The following is a 19,666-nucleotide window of genomic DNA, read 5'->3' as shown; positions in this document are numbered from 1 at the left end:
TCGTAACTTTCTAAAAAGGTTAATTTATGGGCTGTAGTTAAAACCTTCATAAACTTTTCAAGTTAATTCCCACCATATTTTACTTTATCATGCACAGTGACACGTCAGTATTATCTCTATATACCTGCTAAGTTTAACACTTTTCAAACAACACCTTGTATTTGTGACAGTTAAAAATAAATACATGGTTTTACCCATGAGAAAAAAAAAAAAAAAAAAAAAAAAAAAGAGGAGTACCAGGATCATGGTTAAGATTCCTTTTCTAGGAAATGTTGCTCTCTTGTTCCTGAATTCCGAGTTACTGTGAGTTTAAAATGGTTTAAATGTGTTTGATGGGAAATTATTACAAAAGCCTTGCATTATAATTTGCTCTGTACAGGAGGAAATTTGCAACTACTAAATCTATATCACAGCACTTGCCCACAAACCTTCTAAACTGCACTGAGAAAGAGTCCTACCCACTGGCAAATTTCATAATTCCACATTAGCAGACTCAATTACAATATCCGCTGCAAATAGCATATCAGTGCATCATAGTTAGTGCAATCAGCTTGCTTTCTTCCAAATGGGATATCATGGCCCTGAACTCAATAGCACTGAGAAACAGTACAGAGTTTGGAGAGGAATCACACAGATTCACAGCAAAGCAATTTGAGTTACAGTAGAGAAGCAGCAGGGGCGGTTGTTGGGCTCATACACTGTTCAGAAAACTGGAAAACCACCATCCACCCGCCCAACATGCCAGGAGAGATTGGAAGCTCACGAAAACAAATTAATAAATAGGAAGAGTGATATCCAACCAAAATATGCCTCTTTCTGCCTACTTTCCAAAATGCTGCTTGCTATTGAGTTAAATGCTTTTATTGGTCCCAAATGCCTCAAACAAGCTTTACAGCTTTACAGTACCCACAAACCCAGCATAAAGGGACTAATATAGAAGGCATTTTCTACTCCGAAAGAAGACCTTGTATCTGAACTGACTTCCTCTCTCCTAATTGATTTGCTTCGTCATTCCTTTGTGTTGGTGAACAAGAGTGAGTTTGGATATCTTTTTCCCATTCTCTGCAAAACTTCAATTGGGGAAAAAAAAAAAAAATAAATACCAGTAGCAATAAACACATACACACGGCAGGGGGTGGGGGTGGGGGTGGGGGGGGGGAGATAAAAGAGAAAACAGCGCTCCTGACCCCAGCGAGGCTCGAGTGCCCACTACCACATCCTGCCGCAGAGGTGGCCCTTCGGTGCCCGGGTGGCGACAGGGGCAGCTGCGGTGGCAAGCGCCGGGGTGCGCGTTTTACCGAGCAACCCGCCGGTCACCCACCCCTGCCCGGCGGCTGGGGGCGGGGGGAGGCCCGGGAACAACAAAGCGGGCTATAAAGACTCCAGGTGGTGGGTGTATTTGTTGTCCTGTCTGCGAGGTGCGGTGGCTCCCCGGCCCCGGCAGATCCCAGTGCTGCTGTGGACATTAAGAAAAGTCTCTTTTGGCTGATTCCAAAACCAGATAAGGAGCCGCCGAGCCACCAGCTCTGTCTAGACTCCGGACCTCACAAGTCAAACGGGTTGTTTGGATTAGCCTTGGAGATCTACCGACCTGAACAGCCCTCCTAAAGAAAAGCCACAGTAACACCCTATTTTCCTCTTCCCATTGCTGCCCAAGGTCTGCCCGGAGATAGTAGCCGAGCTCTGCTTTGGTCTGTGTCACTTATTTCTGGAAAACTTTTCAACCCTCTCTCTCTTCCACAAACACACCTTGCTCTGTTTTGTCTGCCAGAAGAAAATAAAATAAAACAAAACAAAACAAAAGTAGAGACACTCAGCAAAAATCCTGTTTTGCAACCTTCCTTCTTCCTTCTCTTCCCCCGCCAAACACCCCAGGAGAAACCCGGAGCTGCAGGTAATCGATCCAGCTGCAACCGCGGCGGAGAGAGGCCGTGCCACCCCCCCGGGCTGCTGCCCCTGTGCTGCCGGTCCCGGGAGACCCGGCCCGGCGCGGAGTGGGGGCCAGCCGCGGCGGGGCTGCGCGCCCCCTCCGCCTCCGACGCCCTCCTCCCCGGCCCCGGACAAGTCCGGAGCGCTTGTTTGGTGGCGCTTAGCCTCGGCAAGAAAAATCAGCGAAACTCAAACGAAACGGCAGCTGGAGTAAAAGCCGCATCTCACGGCTGGGACGCTGCGAAGGGCAGCGCACGGAGCCTGCCCCGACCTCCGGCACGGGCAGGAGGCTCGGGGAGAGGCACCGACTAATTTTACACCGCTTTCCCCTGGCTAGTGACGGCAGATACCATGCAATATGGAAAGCTCGGTCACACAGGCGAGACTCCCCCACCCCCGCCCCGGTGCCTGCCTCCTTGGGAGCTGCCTTCTCCCCCTGCACTTCACAAGTCCCGGGAGGTGAGGAGTGATCCTCCAGCAGAGCCGGCACACTGGGAGCTGTTAAGTTTATGTTTGTGGCGCCTGAGCTCAAACAGTCATTCAGTGGCTTGCTCTGTTATCAAGAAAACAACAATCAGGAACAATCAGTAAACAGGATCTCTTTCCAGCCCCTTTATTAACTACTTACAGCTCCGCTGAAGCACGCAAAGCGCCCGGCAGCGGCACCTCTCACGATGTCGGCGCTTCGGGAGTGCAGAGGGGCCGAGGGCGGCTCGGTGCCCGTGAAACCCGCCCGGCACCGCGGACCCTGACCCGGCTCCGGCTCCGGCTCCGGCTCCGGCTCTGGCTCCCTCCCGGGCGCTGCACTGGGGCTGCGGTGGCCCGAGGGCCGCCACCGCCGTGGAGGCCCTCATGCCTTCCCCGCTGCCCATTTTGCGGGGTGACCCAACAAGGATTTGTTAAGATGTGTATGTATACATACGTATATAAAGGCAAGCACTTACCGTTGAGATGTTCGGCTGATCCCAACACTGTAATTCACATCCCCGGCTTCTGCGTCTCACTGCTACACTGGCTGGAGATGCTGAGAGCTATTTAACCTAGTACAAATATTGAAATGAGAAGAGTTTGAATACTGATCTCTCAGTAATAAACAAAATTCTCAGAAAAATTACAGCAGTCTTTAACAGACCTTATTTGACATTATTAAGAGAGGCTGCGGCAAGGAGAAAACAGGCGGACCTAAGACTGCTAATTGTCGCCCTCGCCCATATCACAAAGAGGCACCAATGCAGGAACCTGCACAGAGCACCGTAAGGACATGCGTTTTATGAAGAGAATGTTTTCTCTCGCTTGCACAAATCCTGCTGCCCCAGCTCAGGAAGGGTGTTCCACTGAAGATGCTAGGAGGGACTGCTCGAAAGTTTGCCTCTATTTGCTCCACAGTGGATAATATTCAAAGGTTTGGGGGAGGGAAGAAATATGCAACAAATACATGAAATGGAAAAGGGAACCAAAGGCCATAAAAGAACCTCCTCTGACCCGCAAAATAAATAATCTTAAAATAAGACGAGGTTTGTTTAGCTGAAGTTTCGAGGGGGCAGGCTGCGGGGTGACCTCGGGGCCGCAGGTCTGCACAGAGGCAGGCCGGAGCGGGGTGGCGGTGGCCGTGGGGACGCAGAGGCGACCACAGCACAAACACACACATTCTCATCCCCCCCCGGAAGGCTCGGGGGACGGCTCAGGCCCTCCGTGGGGGTGCAGCCACATCCCGAGCGGAGCTCCCGAGGGGTCGGAGCACGGCTGCAGCCCTCTGACGAGACGCTGCCCTGTTGTGCTTTGAGGAGCAAGGCGCTCCGCCGGCAGCCCAAACACAAACCCCCTTGCCTCCCGGAGGGGCGCTTATCTCGGCGGCAGCCCCCAGCCGCCGGGAGGGCGCGCCGGGACCGCGGGGCGCCGCGCAGTGCAGCCCCGGCCCCGCGCAGGGCTGGGGGGGCGGGGAGCGGCCTTCCCCCTCGCAAGGAGCGACAGGCAAAATTCGCCTTTCACTCCTGCGCGGCCCTCGGAGACGACAGACCTTCACTGTCCAGAAGGTCCTGACCGGCGGGGGGGAGTGTGGCGGGGGGGGCTCTTAGCGGCGCCTCGGCGCGCAGGTTGCTCTCCCGCGGGGTCACCCCCGCCCCGACGTAACCCTGCGCCTCTCCCAGCGGAGTGGCCGCGCTTCCCATCTACGCGTTAGCCTCCGGGCGGTACAAGGAGAACGCAAAGGCCCCCGTGTTGCCTTGACCTTACAGATTTTCAGCGCCAATTAAAGACCGCCCCCACACACACACCCCGAGTCGGAGACTCGGTCTCCAGACTCCCCCTTTCCCCTTTTCCCTCCCGTCAGCAAGAGCGTCTCAAACAACTTACACGTTAGACCACCGGGCAGAAATGACACCCTTCCTCCCTCCCGCCCCCCGAAGCGCCGTACTAAGCCTCTGACCCTGCACGAAAACACAAAGGTTACTGATCACACAATTTAAGGTAGATTTCATATTTATTTAAATATTTATCAAGTACTCAAAAATGTATTACACTTGAGCATACAAAATGAATCCAGTTTCTAATCAGGATGATTGAAATCCTTGTATTAGACTTTTATCCCTTTTTTTAATGTTCTCACTACTGTCGAAATGGTTTGTCTCTATAGCTGAGCTTGCTCAGGGTGGGCTGAGATGGTGAGGAGGGAGGAAAAAGAAGGTTATGTTAAGAAAACATTAGAGTTTGGAGTAACTGTCATGCAAACCAACTTGTCTTTGTCAGACTAAAAATCTCTGTATATTCCAGTTGTGAAGGTTTTTTTAAAAGGAGCCTTTGTCAGGTCCTGGCCAGGAACACTAGGGAGTACTTGGATTGGAGCAAAAACAACCCTTTCCAATGTTTTTGTTTTGTTTTGTTTTGTTTTTGTTTGTTTGGGGTTTTTAATTATTTATTTATTTATTATTTTATTATTATTATTATTATTATTATTATTTTATTTATTTCTACTTTTCCCCAAGAAGTAGCCCACATTTCTACTTTCACCACCCTCTCCCCCACAAATTAAAAAAGGAAGAAAAGAGGGAGTGAAGAGAGGAAAGTCGACAGAAAATAAGGAACACCATTCGTGCAATTTCACAGCAATATCCCCTCAATTTGCAGCATTTTTCAATTGTTTTGACAGCAGACACTGATAAATAATGGTCATACTTGACTTGTTAAGCAAAAAGCATCCCCTTTATCAGCTTATACTTAAAGTACAGGTCACTTCAACAATCTCAACAACGAGGCTTTGGTATACAGCACTTTCTTTTTATTATTATTTTTTTAAAAAATAATAGAACTCAGCAAAAGCCTGAGCTCCCAGTTCTTTAGATGTCTTAACGTTATGTCAGATCATGCCTAGAGTAATATCACTTTTAAGGGCAAGGGATGGGGGCAGGGAACAAGAGAGTTTCTAACGTTATCGATTGAAAGCTAAGGCATCCAACTAGCCCTGATATAGTTGTTGAAACGGAAATTTACAAGCTGGTCGTTAATACTTGCAATAAAATATCACACTCTTTTTATTCACTAACGACCTGCTTTGCATGCAATATTTTATTTCAGGTATTTTAGCTGCTAACTTGTAAATATTTAAGAGGGAACTTTGTTCATTATTTAATATTAATATTATTATTATTTTTCTATTTCAAACGCTTATTTAGTGAAATAGTCCTGAAGATATAATAATTCTACATATGGCGGGTTTATTTCACATAATATTTAAGAAAAAAAAAAAAAAAAGAAAAAAGACAAAACCCACATAGAATTAGACATATAATTCAAAGACCACGGTACAACTTTTTCTTCTTTTTTTTTTTTCATTTTTTTCTTTTACTTCAGCAAACAAAAAAAAATAGTCAAATGACATGAAAAGTGGCAAGTCTTCCTATAATAAATAATAAATTATTTTATAATTTTGTAATGCAAGAGCAAACTAAAAGGTTTTTTTTTTTCTTTTTTCTTTTTCCTTTTCCCTTTTTTCTTTTTTTTTTATTTTTCTGTTTTTTTTCTGTTTTTTTCTCTTTTTTTTCTTTTTTTACTTTTTTTTTTTTTTTTCTCTTTATTGAGAGAGAGAGAGAAAGAAAGAGCGAGAGAGAGAGAAAGAGAAAGATAAAACAGTCGTTTTAACCAATGACTATACACATCTCTGGGGGAGGGGAAGTTTCTTGGACCAACACATTTCCAACACAATCCCGAGACGCTTTGTGGCAAAATAGAGGTATACCTTGTTGCAATGCTTTTAGAAATCGGTTTTTAAAGAGGAATTCAAAAACCTATTTTTAATCGCTTCAGAGTTGATAGAGGGTGGATCACAACCAAACAAAACCAAAACCCCGCTACAGTACATGCTGGAAGAGACCCAGGAAACAACCCCTTATTAAGAGTCAACTAAAAACAACATTGCAAACCAATGCAGCTCCACCTTCCTGCAATGAATCTTTCAACAATGCAGGGCTAAATCGTCTCTTTCCTGATGATGGAAAACCTACTGGAGCTCCTTTTGGCAAGGCAATCACCAATATAAAAAAAGCACCATTAGGATTGGGAGGGACAGGATAGAAAGTCCCTCTACCTTGGTTTCTCCCTAAGATGTGCAGTCAAATGAAAAGATCAATTTTTTTCACGTTTTTTTTTTTTTTTTTTTGACCCACAAGTACAAATCCTTTACGTTTTGAAAACGTCTTTTCGATCTTCCTCTGATCATTGAGTAGCGCAGGGTTTGGGGTTTTTTTTTAGTATTTATTCTAGTAAGATCCCATGATTGTCTTCACAGTGTTGCTACCATATTACCTTGTCTTTTCAAACATGACTCCGTTCATTTCATGGAGTGGTTCCTTGCTAGGTTCATTACAGGGTTGTTAAATACTTTTTCCCCCTAAATTGCAGAGTCCCAACACGATCACTTTCCCACTCTCTCCAACAGGGGTGAGGGTAAGGGCAGAAACAACAACAACAGAAATCTGAATGAATGTTCCTCATGCCTCAATAGGACTGGCTACCATGCTGTTGGGCGTATCTGGCAGCTGAGAAGACATTGATGCTACTTCACTTCCAGTAGAGTTGGAACCGGGTCCTCCTTCTGAAAAATTAACCTGCCAAAAAAAAAAAAAAAAAAAAAAAAAAAAAAAGAAGAGAAATAAGAAAAATATATGCTGCTACAACTGTCACAATCAAATAAATGGCAAAGGTGAAGAAGAACGCAAAAATAAATACACAGGCATGCAGCCGAAAGGCCTGATACATCTCCACAGCAGGCTGTGTCACTGTTGATTTGTTTAGCTTCCCAATTGATTTCACAGGAATCTTCTTCAGGCCTTCGGCCAAATCACTAAATAAATAAATAGATAGATAAATAGATGAATAAATAAATAGATAAATAATTAGATTGATAGATAGATAGATAGATAGATAGATAGATAGATAGATAGATAGATAGATAGACAGACAGACAGATAGACAGACAGATAGATAGATAGATAGATAGATAGATAGATAGATAGATAGATAGATAGATAGATAGATAGATAGATAGATAGATAGATAGATAGATAGATAGATAGATAGATAAAAAGCAGGTTAAAAAGTAATGTAAAAAAAAAAAAAAACAAAAAAAAAAAACAAACCTGAAAATTCAAGCAAATAAATGAACAAACTTACTAATGAGGCCTTCTTCCCTGTCTTGCAAGAGTGGCAATCCCAACAGGATGTTCTAGTCAATTATTTAAGAGTGCATGTGTTTTTTTGACACAAAACTACAAGATTATTTTTTTCCCCTTTTGTGCACATACTAAAAAAAACCTGGAAGGAGCATCCAGGAGCAGAAAACATTTGAAACAAGCCATCCTCTTTCATTTGTGATGTGAAGCTGGTGCTATCTCTTTTTAACGAGAGTCAGTTTGATAAAAAAGGTCACACTTCTCCATTCTGATGTGCCCTGTGGCTCCCGTCAGTTTAGAAGCATCTTTGGGAAAAGGCATGATTTGAAAGGTGGAGTTTTGTTAATCCAAAAACATTTCTTTGGCACCTATTTAGCTGGCCGATCCTGTGATTAAGGCCCTTTCCAGATTAGAGACATGCCTTGAATGGTAGATGGACTCTCTGTTCCATCCACAGTTCTTCAGCTTGTTTCAGTATCAGACATTACGTCCTATATCAGTGTTCATCTATCTAGCGATCTATCTACCTATATGTATGTGTGTATTTGGACTGCTCATTTTCCATTCTGCAGGGTGTTTTGTTTTGGTTGGTTGGTTGGTTGGATTTTTTTTTTTTTTTTTTTTCAGATCTACTTCATATAAAAACCCACTGCATCAAAGGTTTTCAAAGTTTCCTATTCTGTTAAGGCACCATAAGTAGGGCAGCCAAAGGAGATCAATTTTTCTTGTGTATGCTTGACAGCTTGATTACAGCAGGAATACTGGTGTTTGCTCTGGAGGTAAGAAAATGCAAACAGTCCTGCTGCTGTGCTACAGCTTCTCAAGCAAGCATGGTGTGCCAGGGGAGGGGAGCACACTGCAGCCTGCCACTGGGCAACAGAAAAGTGATCCTGCAAGAAAGCGTAACACTAAACTGAAAAGGTCTGAAAACAATTCTAGACATGGCTAGAAACCTCTGTCTTCAATTGCTTCATGTTAAAAAAAAAAAAAAAAAGAAAATGCCCGACATATCAAAAAAGGGTCTACATGTTATTTTTTCATCATTATTATTTTGAACCACTGAAAATCCATACACAATGTACCTTATTATTTTAAAGATCTGGTTATAACACACTTAGGCCAGGAAATTGAGTTAAGGCTGAACTTCTGTCCTTAATTCACCTTGTTGTGCCTAAGTATTGTAGATGATATAGTCCCATATGAGCTGCCAAATGATGTAGGCATAAGGAAGTGAGTTAAGAACATAATTCATTCTAAAAGGTCTGTTTTGTCTTGGCTTAAGGGAATTTATGATATTGTTTAAATTTTTCAAGTAAATACATATCAGTAATTCCCTTTCCAATGCACAACATTTAATGTAAGCTGTATATATCTGTGTATACATATTTGTATGTATATATGCATATATAGATATATAAAGTTACATGTATGTAAATGTATATATAGATATACATATATAGAGATATACAAAGTTATACCTAGAGGTATTAAAACACGGACTTCAAAAATTTAAGTAAGCTGTTCATGTTTGTGTGACAAAATAAGGGCACAGGAAGACATTGCAATCATATATCTTTAAAATCCATGCTATAGTAGAGAGGCAACATCGGCCTGAAGGTGGGGCAGGGCGTGGGTTAAATTTTAGAAGCTGCTTTCTCAAATATATACACAATTAAATGAAACATGAAGACTGTTTCACTTCTCTGGATAGAGATGATTTCAGTTTTCTGCAGGGTGGGAGCTGAGTTAGTCTCAGACCTGGGTCAGGCCTTATCCAGCTTCCACTCAACTTGGCACAAGCTGTCGCTGTGCACTAAGATAGATTTTGCACCAAACCCTATTAAATCAGTTCAGTTCACAGCGTTTATAAATTGCCATCATGCCCACCTTGCAATTTCAGGAAAACCTGTCTAGTCTGGATTGCTCATCTTTCTGAGGGTATCTGGCATGTTTAGCAAATCCCCCATCACTCTGCCCCAGGTACAGGCTGGCCTGCTCCGGCTGGGAACCGAGACTTACTAGTTGTTGAAAAGCAGGTTGGTCTATGTCACTCTGCAATGCAAAGTCACTCAGTACTTTCCAGGGCGGCTGGTAACTCTGCACCTCCACCGGGTTCGCCTGCAAACCTCCGTCATGTCTCTCCGGACTAGCTGCCACCATCGGAGTTCCTGTCATCCCCTGGATATTCTGTAAACAGCCCAGCAAAAGATGTTAATGAGCTTGGTTAACTTTATTGTATATAAGCGCTGAGTCAATAAACTGCTTTCTATCTTATCTATATGGTCGCTTGTATTTGCTTTGTTAATCTGCTGTGAATGTCTTACTCTATTCTACTCTAGGTCAGCCTATTTCTACCCGCTGCGTTTATCACGGTGGAAGTTTACTTTCTTTCCGTTTAATCCTCCCTATTTCTCTCAAGGCATACCCCTTCCGCCCCAGGCTTTCTTAAACACGAACACTCTGTATCTTGACTGCCGATGCATGTCTCGGCACAAGAAACGGTTAATCATGCTGCCTTTCTATTTCGCATCCAGGCTGGTTTTGGTTTGCGTGACCTTAACTGGATCGTATATCCACTGGATGGCAAACCTGAGGTACGTCAGTACCACGCTCTTTCCAGAAAAAGAAAAACAAAAACGAACAAAAAAAAACAAAACAAAACAAAACAAAACAAAACAAAACCACACACAAAACCCCCAAACAAAACAAACAAACAAACAAAACAAACAAAAAAAAAACACACAGGAGAAAGAAACCCCCGCCCTCTCAGTCTGCCCTGTGATGCAGGCGCTGTGTACAAGATAACTCCAAGCCTCGACGAATAGATTGTTCAGGCGGGTTAATAACATCGTGTTTTATTGCATTCCAACCGGGTAAAATGAAACTCCTTAAATTCCACTTAACTAGGCAGCCTTATGAATTAATAGGCATTCTCAGCTCAGTCAATATACATAGGGAGAATAACAGACTCTTCTTCAAGTTGACTAACAACAGAAAAAAAAAAAAAAAAAAAAAAAAGGAAAAGAAAATTGGCTTAAAATGGAGATAGCCAGTTTGCTCTTCTGAACCCAGCTCTTTCGGCTTGTTTGCATCACACGTGCATATGCTGTTAGACAAAAACTCAATATATTCTGCGTGAGAACTATATATATATATCTTAAGTAACCTGAAAACACGATGGTAATTCCAAACACTTTGCATTGCATTTGTCTTTTTCTACAGTAAGTGGACTGAGAAACACACACATATGCATTGTAGTATTTAAAGTGCTAAGAAATACACTAAATTTCCCTTTTACTCATGGGTTTTACTTCTGTGTTTATTCCCCTGTAAAACCTTTGAAGAGGGCAAAAGCGTTATTTTTCCCTCAAGGAGTCTTTTGCATTTGCAATATAAATATTACACAAGGCTGGGCGTATTACATCCCATAAATCTGCAGGTCGCAATTCACGCTGTAGAGAAGTTAGTCTAATCCACTGCGTATCCTCAGCCCCAGAGAAAGACGTGTTCCCTTGAGCTGCCTATATCGGCTTCTCGCTGTGATCTGTTTTAATTGCAGTGACAGCAGAAACAAGCGGATAATAGTTAAACGGTATCATTTTCTTTGTTTTAAGGGAGGTCCCACAAAATCAAAAGTGTCAAACCGCCCCCAGAGGCTGGCGGGGCTGGACATAGCCCGGGCATTTCTCCTTGGGAAGGAAGGTAGAGCACGGTCAAAGGCTGAAGCCACTTACAGTTTTGTCATTGGGTTGCTGCTGCTGAAGCTGCTTCATCATAATGCTCCTTTTTTTGTCCTTGCACCGCTTGTTTTGAAACCAAACCCTGATGACCCTCGGGCTGAGGCCAGTCATTTCTACCAGTTGCTCTTTCATGAGGGCGTCAGGTCTGGGGTTGGCAGCATAGCAGGTCCTCAAGGTGTGAAGCTGTTTTTCATTAAGGACAGTCCGGACTCGGGTGGTCTTCTCGGGCTGCTTGTGGACGTGCGGCCGCAGAGCTGGCTGTCTGGCAGAGATAGGTTCTGCTGTAAGGGAAGGGGAAGGGAGGAACAGGATCCCCATGAGTAGGAAGCAGGGAGCCTGCAGAGGCTATGAATCTAAGCTGGTGGGACAGGGGGAGGTGGGGGGGGGTGGTGGTGGTGGTGCTGATGAACCCTCTTTCAAAGGCCATTCAGGCAGTCAGATCTATCGGAGCTCCTGCAGCCTCCTCTGCTTTATGCGCTGGTGGAGTGACATGACTGACATTTCTGACTCCACAGATAATTAATTTGCAAAAACAAACCACCCCCCTAAACCCCTTAATGACAGAAGCTTGAACCTCTATGAGATTTGACAGGGGAGGGCGAGTTCGCTAAGGTGTGCGTGCGCTAGGGAAGGAGGGGGAGGGTTTTATGTATCTATTTCCTGACAAGTTACCAACATAGATTTTTGGCCTGAAAATTAATGAAATAATACTTCTTAAATTAATCATAATCTGGGTCTGCTTCTTGTATAGTGAATCTAGCCCAGTTTAGCCAGAGGCTGCGGTAATGTGTAACAGCTCCCGGCAGTTTGATGCTTCCAAATGAAAGCAAAACAAGCCAAATTCCCTGCACTGTGACCGCGGAGGAAAATCCTGTGAGCGCCCCGTGTCCCACGGCTCAGGAGACGGAGGTCTATATTAGAAAGTGGAGTTGCTAGGTGAATTTATGTCGAGTTTTGATTAAAGCTTCAAAAAATATGAGTGTTTTGCCAATTCTTTAAGAGGGGAACTAGGCTAGCAACTCGTGGAAACCTTCAAGAAATGCAAACTTACGGGTAGCATCACATCAAGAGCTAAAAGTATTTGTATTATTTTGCTATTCTTCTGTGTATTATATAGCTGTAGTTATCTAGATGTAATTTGACCTAGTCAAGGGGAAAAAAAAAGAAACAAAAAAAACCCCAAACACTACTTTTTTTTTTTTTTTTTTTTTTTTTTTTTTTTTCCCCTAGAACTGGTTATCTAATATTCAGAACTGCTCACTTTTGTACAGTCGGGTTCCGACTTTTCTGATTACAACAATAAATCAGTAAATGCGATGAAGAAAATACAAAGGTTTCAAATCTTAACAGTATTGTACCTGCCGACAAAATATGCCTTTCAGAGACGTGCATGAACACGATATAGGGAGCACGTACAATCTCCCTAAAATTCTGCCGTGATCAGCTACGGGATTTCTTTCTCCCTGTGTATCGATATGTCACCTGAAAGCAGCTCCGGAGCGGGAAACAAGCCCGTTTAAACATAGCTGTGTTTGTAAATAACCTTTTGGGTTACAGCTACTTGCACAGCAATAACTACGGTCAACCTTGTATTGTCCAGGCTAGTTTGGCTCAGAGACGTGCCGCTTCCTAAAGCTAAGCGTCTCTGCGTATCTTATGTACCCGTCGAGAACTAAAAGTGTAAGTAAAGTTGTAAGGCGGGGCGACTCTGAAGTTGCAATGCTGAGTTTTAAGACGAAATTCTCATCAAGTCACACAAAACGTTTCGAGAAGGCAGAGTCACTTTAACAGGCAATTACCGAAGATTAGCTTGGTGACAGTTTTAAATTACAGCCTAAGTGCTCGCCTGTAGTTATGAAGTCTATCTCTTTTCGGCCCCCGCTTCCACCAGTGCTGGGAACAGCTTCGCCACACGCTCGGGGGGTAGCGGGGTCTGCGCTTTGCTGCAGACCTGCTCCCTGCCGCGGCTCGCCCCTCTCCGATTTAGGCTCCCACTGCCCCGGGCGCGGGGTGGGGGGACGGGACGGGACGATTCCCGCACGCGCTGCGCGGCGGGAGCAGGAGGGGCGCAGGCTGGCGGAGTGCGGTCCGCTGCGCAGGTGCCTCCGCCTCACGCGTGCCGTGTACGCGGGCGTTTCTCGCAGCGGACGGACCCGCGGCAGCCCCGGGCGTGGGGCGCGCCGCCACCGCCTCTCCGCGGGCGCGCACGCTCAGGGCCGCCTTTCCGCGGGGCCGCGGGACCCGCTGCAAGCGGCAGGGCCCCCCCTCCAGGCGCCGGGCCGGGCGGCGCCAGACCCCGCAGGCTTCCGCGGCGCCGGGTGCGGGCGGTACCTGCCATCTGCAGCGGCCGGGAGGGGTGCAGGGGGCTGAGGGGGTCCCCGGCGCCCAGGCTGGCCCGCTCCACCACGTCGTGGTCCGCCCGGCAGAAGAGGCCGTCCTCCCGCAGCGCGAATTCATCGCCGGGGATGAGCTGGCGGCTGCAGGCCACGCAGCGGAAACACTCGATGTGGTACACCTTGGCGCGGGCGCGCATCACGAAGTCATTCTTGCTGAAGCCGATGCTGCACTTGGCGCACTTGATGCCGTATAACCTGAGCAGGGCCCAGCCCAGAAAGAAGGAGAAGGGAGGGAAGGCAGGAGAGCACGGGAGGGGGGAGGGGAGGGCAGGGAAGGGCGGGTTTTGGGGGGGCGGAAGGGGGAAAGAAAGAAAGGGGAAAAAGAAAGAGAAAGATTTTCACTCCTGCACATGGGCAGCCCCGTGGCCCCGAGTAGACGCGCCACACGCAGTCCACTAGATAAACAAGCCTTGAAAATACAGAGGACGTAAGAGGAAATGTATAAAGCAGATTCGTTTGCGGTCACTACCCTGATCCCCAGCCGCAAAAGTCGGTGGGGACTCGGACACTCCAGTGGGCAGTGAGTGGTGGGAAGGAAGGGGTGGTGGAGGTGGAAGGAGAAACAGCGGGAGAAACTAAAAGTAGCGACCCCCTTCCCTCCTGAGGACAGGCTGATCTCTCCCTCCTGCCCCAGAGCCCGGGCGGGGGGACCTGACCCGGGCGCCTGCTCAGGGCGAGGGAACCTGACCAAGCCCGGCCCGGGGCTGAACCGGACCGCCCGAGTACAGCGGGGAAAGGCGAGACTGGCGAAGCTGCCGTCCACTATCCACGCAGAAACGATCCAGCCTCACCAAATGAAGTCATTTTTGCGAGGAACCCACTCCGGACTCCTGCCGCTTCACGCGCGCCCGGGCTGCTGGCAGCTTAAGCCTTTGGGACGCTGCAGGGGTGGCTCTAACCCTTATCCCCTCTCAACAGGTTATTTTACAGAACAATATAGGCAGACACACACACACCCCTTATGTTATATACACGCTCACACATACAGCCGTGTAACTCCCCTCCACTGCCCCCTACGAAAAGGCGTTTTGGGTGCTTTGGTTCTGCATCCTGACCCTACCTCAGCCTCCCTGCCCCGTCTCCACTCTTGCTGGCGCTCCCACCTTGAGCCGGGGCAGGCAGGAGTTGAAAGGGCAGCTTCTTGCTGACAGCCCCACGCGGCAAATAATGGGCTTCTGGAGTGGGTGGCGGGCTTCTCGTTTCCCGTGTAGGAGAGGGGAACATTTACCCATCAGTGGATGAACATGAGAAAGTGCTCTAACTCGGGTGCCTAGAACTGCAGAGTCTCTCGGCTCCCACCCAGTGCTCCTTAGCAGCCTCCTTGGTACTAAGTAAAATTACCATCTTCCCGAAGACATAGGGACACACGCACATATGCACGCACACGGTCCACAGAACTGTAAAAGCTGTTCCTAAAACATCCTTACACACTTCCTCACCAGTGCACTTCCTTAGAGATACAGTTTGTGATGTATGGTTGTGGGTAGAGATGTTTATTTACACACATCTTTAGCTGCTCTACCTATAGAGCTGTACTAAACCTATATTCAGAGCTACATATCTCCGAATTATAAGGGATTGAGAAGAAAAAATCCCAAACAACTAAATTGCAAAGGAACAGAGTGATCGCAAAGCCTATGCATTAATTGGTACAACAGTTGGGGGGTTGCCCACATGTCTGACAATTATAGATTGACTCACTGTCTAATTCAAAGTCGACTTGCACATAACGCATATCTTACTTTTTAAATTGTAGCAAATTAAATATATAGCGTATTAACTTAAAAGAGCTGGATTTTTTTGTTGCTGTTGTTTAATTTCACCCGATGAGTTCTAGCAGGAGGTAGGTGAGCACCTCAATCCAAACGTTTTCCTTTCATTCGAAATTAGTGAAAGGACAACATTTAAAAGCACAGCTCCGAAGTGCATTTAAAAGTAAAGGGGGTGGGGGGGGTGGGGGTGGGGGGTGGAAACGTGGGCGTTTTTCGCCACAGTAAAACTTTGAGAATAATCTCATAACATGGCTTGAAGGAATGATCTGTTTATGAATTGTGCACTGGAGAAGGAAAGACTCAAGTGCTTCATTTCAATTCAGAATTACAAAGAAACTAGAAAAGATATCTTAGATGACTGGGTAGGTACTTGTTTCCAAACCTTTTAGTAAAAAAAATCTGTCCATACCTCAGTGTCATACAAAGTTTTGGTTTGGCAAACCCGGTAGACGACACTGAAACGGATCAGCATGACCCAGGATCACAAATAAAATAAACACACTCGAAATTCCTGGTTTGGTTTCTCTGTAGTGTCAGGTTTGGCAACTCTCACATTTTATCAGTTACCAGATTTTAATGTGAGGAAGGAAGCGGTTCCATTATCTAAATATACCCAATTGTTCGCGAACAGATGATGGGCAATTTGATCTGCTCTGTCTAATTCATCAGTACAGATAAGATAAGAAAGAAAAGGCAGTCAGATATCATCAAAGGGGTTAATATTTAAAAAGATTAAATGTCACTTATTTTAGCGAAGAAACATTTCGGTCTAGGTTTTAACCTCTTTAGAAAAGGTTCCTTCATTCTGAAAGAAACTTCGGTTTTGTTATTTTTTTTTTTCTTTTGTTGTTGTTGTTGTTTTGATAGGCCTAGTTTAAACGGGGGGGGGGGGGGGGGGGGAAGAGTTGCCAGTGTATTTATTTTTATGGCATACATGCTTGAAGTGCCTTTCTTATGAATGTCATTATGCCTTTGCAAAAACAGAGAGATGCATTTCTCAGGTTGTGCTAAAAAGCAATCAGATCTGTGTTGCTTATAATATCTACACAACTGAAAATATTCTCCATTACCTATGATTTCCCACTTTGTCATAATCTCAGGATGCATTGCCAAAATCCTCAGGAAGGTTTCACACAGTCTCTATCTCTTCTCGAATGTGTTTTTGATCATACAGAAAATCGCATTTGAATCTGCTGAACTCTAACTTTTTTCCTCTCCCGTCTAACTATGGGGAAATCATTTAAAAACATACCAAATGTCTTTTCATACTTTTTCGTACAAATTTTTCTCTTTCTGCCTCTGTCAGATTCATAAAGAAAAAAAAAAATCTCACCGAAGAATTAAACAACGTAAATGGCGTACCTGATATAATCTCTTTTACAGTAGGTTTTGCCATCCCTAACAAAGCACGTACAGGTCTCGTCCAAATACTGATTACACTCTGCACACTTCAAACACGCCGCATGCCATTCCAAATCCGGAGAAACCCTCAGAATATACTGATCATGAATTTGATTGCCGCAACCAACACATAGGGAAATCAGGCGTTTTTCTGAAATGAAAATAAATACATGATTGACTAACCATTTACTCTCCTACAGAGATAAACACACTTTTAGTGTCGTTCCCTTATAGGGCGTATTCTGAGAGTGTTGCTCTGTTGTTTTTTTTGTTTGTTTGTTTGTTTGTTTATTTGGTTTTTTCTTTTTAAATATTACACTTTTGGATGGTAATTGAAGTATGGCATCAAAACCTTGCCTCGTTTAGAAAGGAGGCGGAACATATGTTAAAATGCAGATGTGAACAGTCTTCGGGGTGAAGGTCCTCCTTTTGCAAGCCTCGCACAGAATCAAAACTCCGAACTCCCTCGTTGTTTTATTTTTATTTTATTGTTTGCTCGTTTGGATTTCTTGCCTTATGGGGAGAGAACCTATACTTTTGATTTCATTTTTAAAAAGACTCTGACTGGAAATGATGAACGCGTGGCTGGGTGCGCTTCTCATTCAGCCCTTTGCCACAGAAGAGGGGACTCGAGGCTGCTAGCAACAACAAGCATCATTACGGTTGTCACTTGCTCTCTTTTGCAAGTCTAATGCTAATTCCCCTAGATAGGGGTGCTAGCTAGGTGCTGGAGAGTCAGACAGCCTCACAGCAGTCTAGCACGAGGAAAATTTAAGGCTCCGTGGTTGGAGATCCCACTAAAATCCTGTCTGCTCTCCAAACTTTAAAAGAGAGCAGGACCCCGCGCTATTAACATACAAGGCTACAAGGTTAAAATACAGCAAGCATGCAGGCATGGCAACAAAGGCACTTTCTCTACCATTCTAATGAAGTTCAGTTCTTTAGCAGTTCGCCTGCCTGAGACGATTACAATAGACAGCACATTTATTCCAACAACGGTAAAAATTCCGCCTTACTTTTTGGTGGGTCTCCCATGTCTCCCATATCTGTAAGAGGGTGTAATGTCCACAGTGAAATGGTGTACGGTTTCGTTTTAAGACCCCAAAGTAGGTTTGAGAGCTGTCGCTAAAAATAATAATAATAATAATAATAATAATAATAATAATAATAACAATAATAATAATTAAAAAATATAAAAAAAGTAGAAGCAGTAATAACAAAATTAAAAAAAAAGACTCGAAATTAAAAAAAAAAAAAAAAAAAAAAAAAAAGGGCAAAACAGAACACCACCGGCGTGGGAGACACTGTCAGGGCTGCGGAGAGAAGGGGGCGCGGGGCGCGGCGCGGCGCCGGGGGCGCGGCGGGGTCCAGCCGCGGAGTCCGGCCGCGCGGCGCGGTGCGGCGCGGTGCGGTGCTGCGCGGAGCGGGAGCGGTGCAGTGCGGCGGCGCGGCGGTGCCGGACTGGGCGCTGGCGGCTCGGGCACTCGCCTCGCCCTTATCTCTTACTCAAACTTCTCTGCTCCAACTCAGCCGGCTCGCCATTGGCCTGACGTCATGCTCGGGGACGTCACGCCTGCGCGGCGCCCATTGGCTGCGGGCGGCGCGGCGCAGCTGTTCTGATTATCATATTTCAGCGTCTGGTGGCGCGGCGGCCCCGGCTCGGGCTCGCGGAGGCAACTTTTCCTCGCTCCTCATTTGTATTTCCCTTTATACTTTCTTCTTGTCGCTCTCCTCCGTCCCCGCCGCTTATCTCCCGTCACACCTTTCATTTTCCTTCCCGGCCCCGCTCGGGCTCCTCCACCCCTTCCCCCGCTCAGGCTCGCGGTGCCATATTTACCATTGGCTCTTTTTTTTTGTGTTTTGTTTTGTTTTGTTTTGGGGGGGAGTTGGGGTGGAAGGGGGGGGGGTGAGGGGAGGTGCGTGGTGTTAATCCAACTATTTGCTTTCCGAGGGTTTATCTTTCCTAGGCGGGAGCCACTGCTCCGGTTTGCCCAGGCGAAGCTGCCCTAAGCGGGGAGGGCGGGCAGGCGGTCTGGGTACGGCCCCAGCCATGAGAGGGGAGTGACTGTTTATGGTTGTCCTCCAGCCTCCTCCTCTCTTAAAATCGCGGATAAAAGCTTCGTGTATTTCTATTAAACAGAAGATCGAAGAAGGTACAAATATTTACCTTAAATTGTCTCTCAACACTCTCTCCATTCTATGTATGTTTTCTGATCCCTTTTAGATTTTTTTTTTCCCATTTATTTTAACCTCCCCAATCTGTAAATAGAAACTCATCCTGTGTTTAGACGGTTTCGTAGGTTGTCCGGGAATGGAGATTCGCGGAGAAAAGTGAAGTACTTCTGCCTTTCCCCGTGGAGAATCCCTTTAAATTCTCATTAAAAAAAAAAAAAAAAATGGAGGGAGAGGACGCGGAGTGCGCCGTTTGCGCGGCTCCGCGGAGCTGCTCCCTGGAGGCGATGTGGGGAGCCGGGACCCGAGACCCGCGGCCGGGTGCGGTGAGGTGCGGTGCCCGCGCCCCCGGCTGCGCACCGGCGCACGGCGCGCCCCAGCCCGCCCCGGCGGGCACTGGCCCCGGGGGCTGCGGGCACCGGCGGGCGGTGATCTGAAAGCCTCCCTAACCAGGCAAAACGCAACTTTCTCGTGGGCACGGATTTCTTTGTGTATGTGTTTCAGAGGGCAGGGCGGCACGCTGCCTTTCCTGCAGCCTGTGCGCGAAGCTGTATCCGCTCCCGAGAGCGTCCACCCCAAACCCTTCTGAATCC

The 19,666-nt window shown here is 46.0% G+C and overlaps 1 protein-coding gene across 3 annotated transcripts; it reads right to left on the bottom strand.

The window, feature by feature from the left end:
- Positions 1 to 5,982: 5,982 nt before the first annotated feature.
- ISL1 (ISL LIM homeobox 1) lies at positions 5,983 to 18,351 on the bottom strand. 3 transcript variants are annotated; one of them, XM_042804991.1, is made up of 7 exons: positions 18,192 to 18,351; positions 17,918 to 18,026; positions 16,863 to 17,052; positions 13,664 to 13,923; positions 11,327 to 11,613; positions 9,612 to 9,779; positions 5,983 to 7,028 (listed from the first exon to the last, which is right to left on the bottom strand). In XM_042804991.1, the coding sequence occupies exons 2-7, from the start codon at positions 17,943 to 17,945 to the stop codon at positions 6,912 to 6,914; spliced, it is 1,050 nt and encodes a 349-aa protein (XP_042660925.1). In that variant the 5' UTR covers positions 17,946 to 18,026; positions 18,192 to 18,351; the 3' UTR covers positions 5,983 to 6,911. The 3 variants fall into 3 exon arrangements, with proteins under 3 accessions (XP_042660925.1, XP_042660923.1, XP_042660924.1); XM_042804989.1 differs by lacking the exon at positions 18,192 to 18,351 and having other exon boundaries at positions 17,918 to 18,077; XM_042804990.1 differs by lacking the exon at positions 18,192 to 18,351 and having other exon boundaries at positions 11,327 to 11,610; positions 17,918 to 18,077.
- Positions 18,352 to 19,666: the final 1,315 nt, after the last annotated feature.

Source organism: Tyto alba, unplaced genomic scaffold, assembly GCF_018691265.1.
Source record: "Tyto alba isolate M040663 unplaced genomic scaffold, T.alba_DEE_v4.0 Super-Scaffold_42, whole genome shotgun sequence".
Taxonomy (NCBI): Eukaryota; Metazoa; Chordata; class Aves; order Strigiformes; family Tytonidae; genus Tyto; species Tyto alba.
This window is presented reverse-complemented; position numbering and strand designations above follow the sequence as displayed.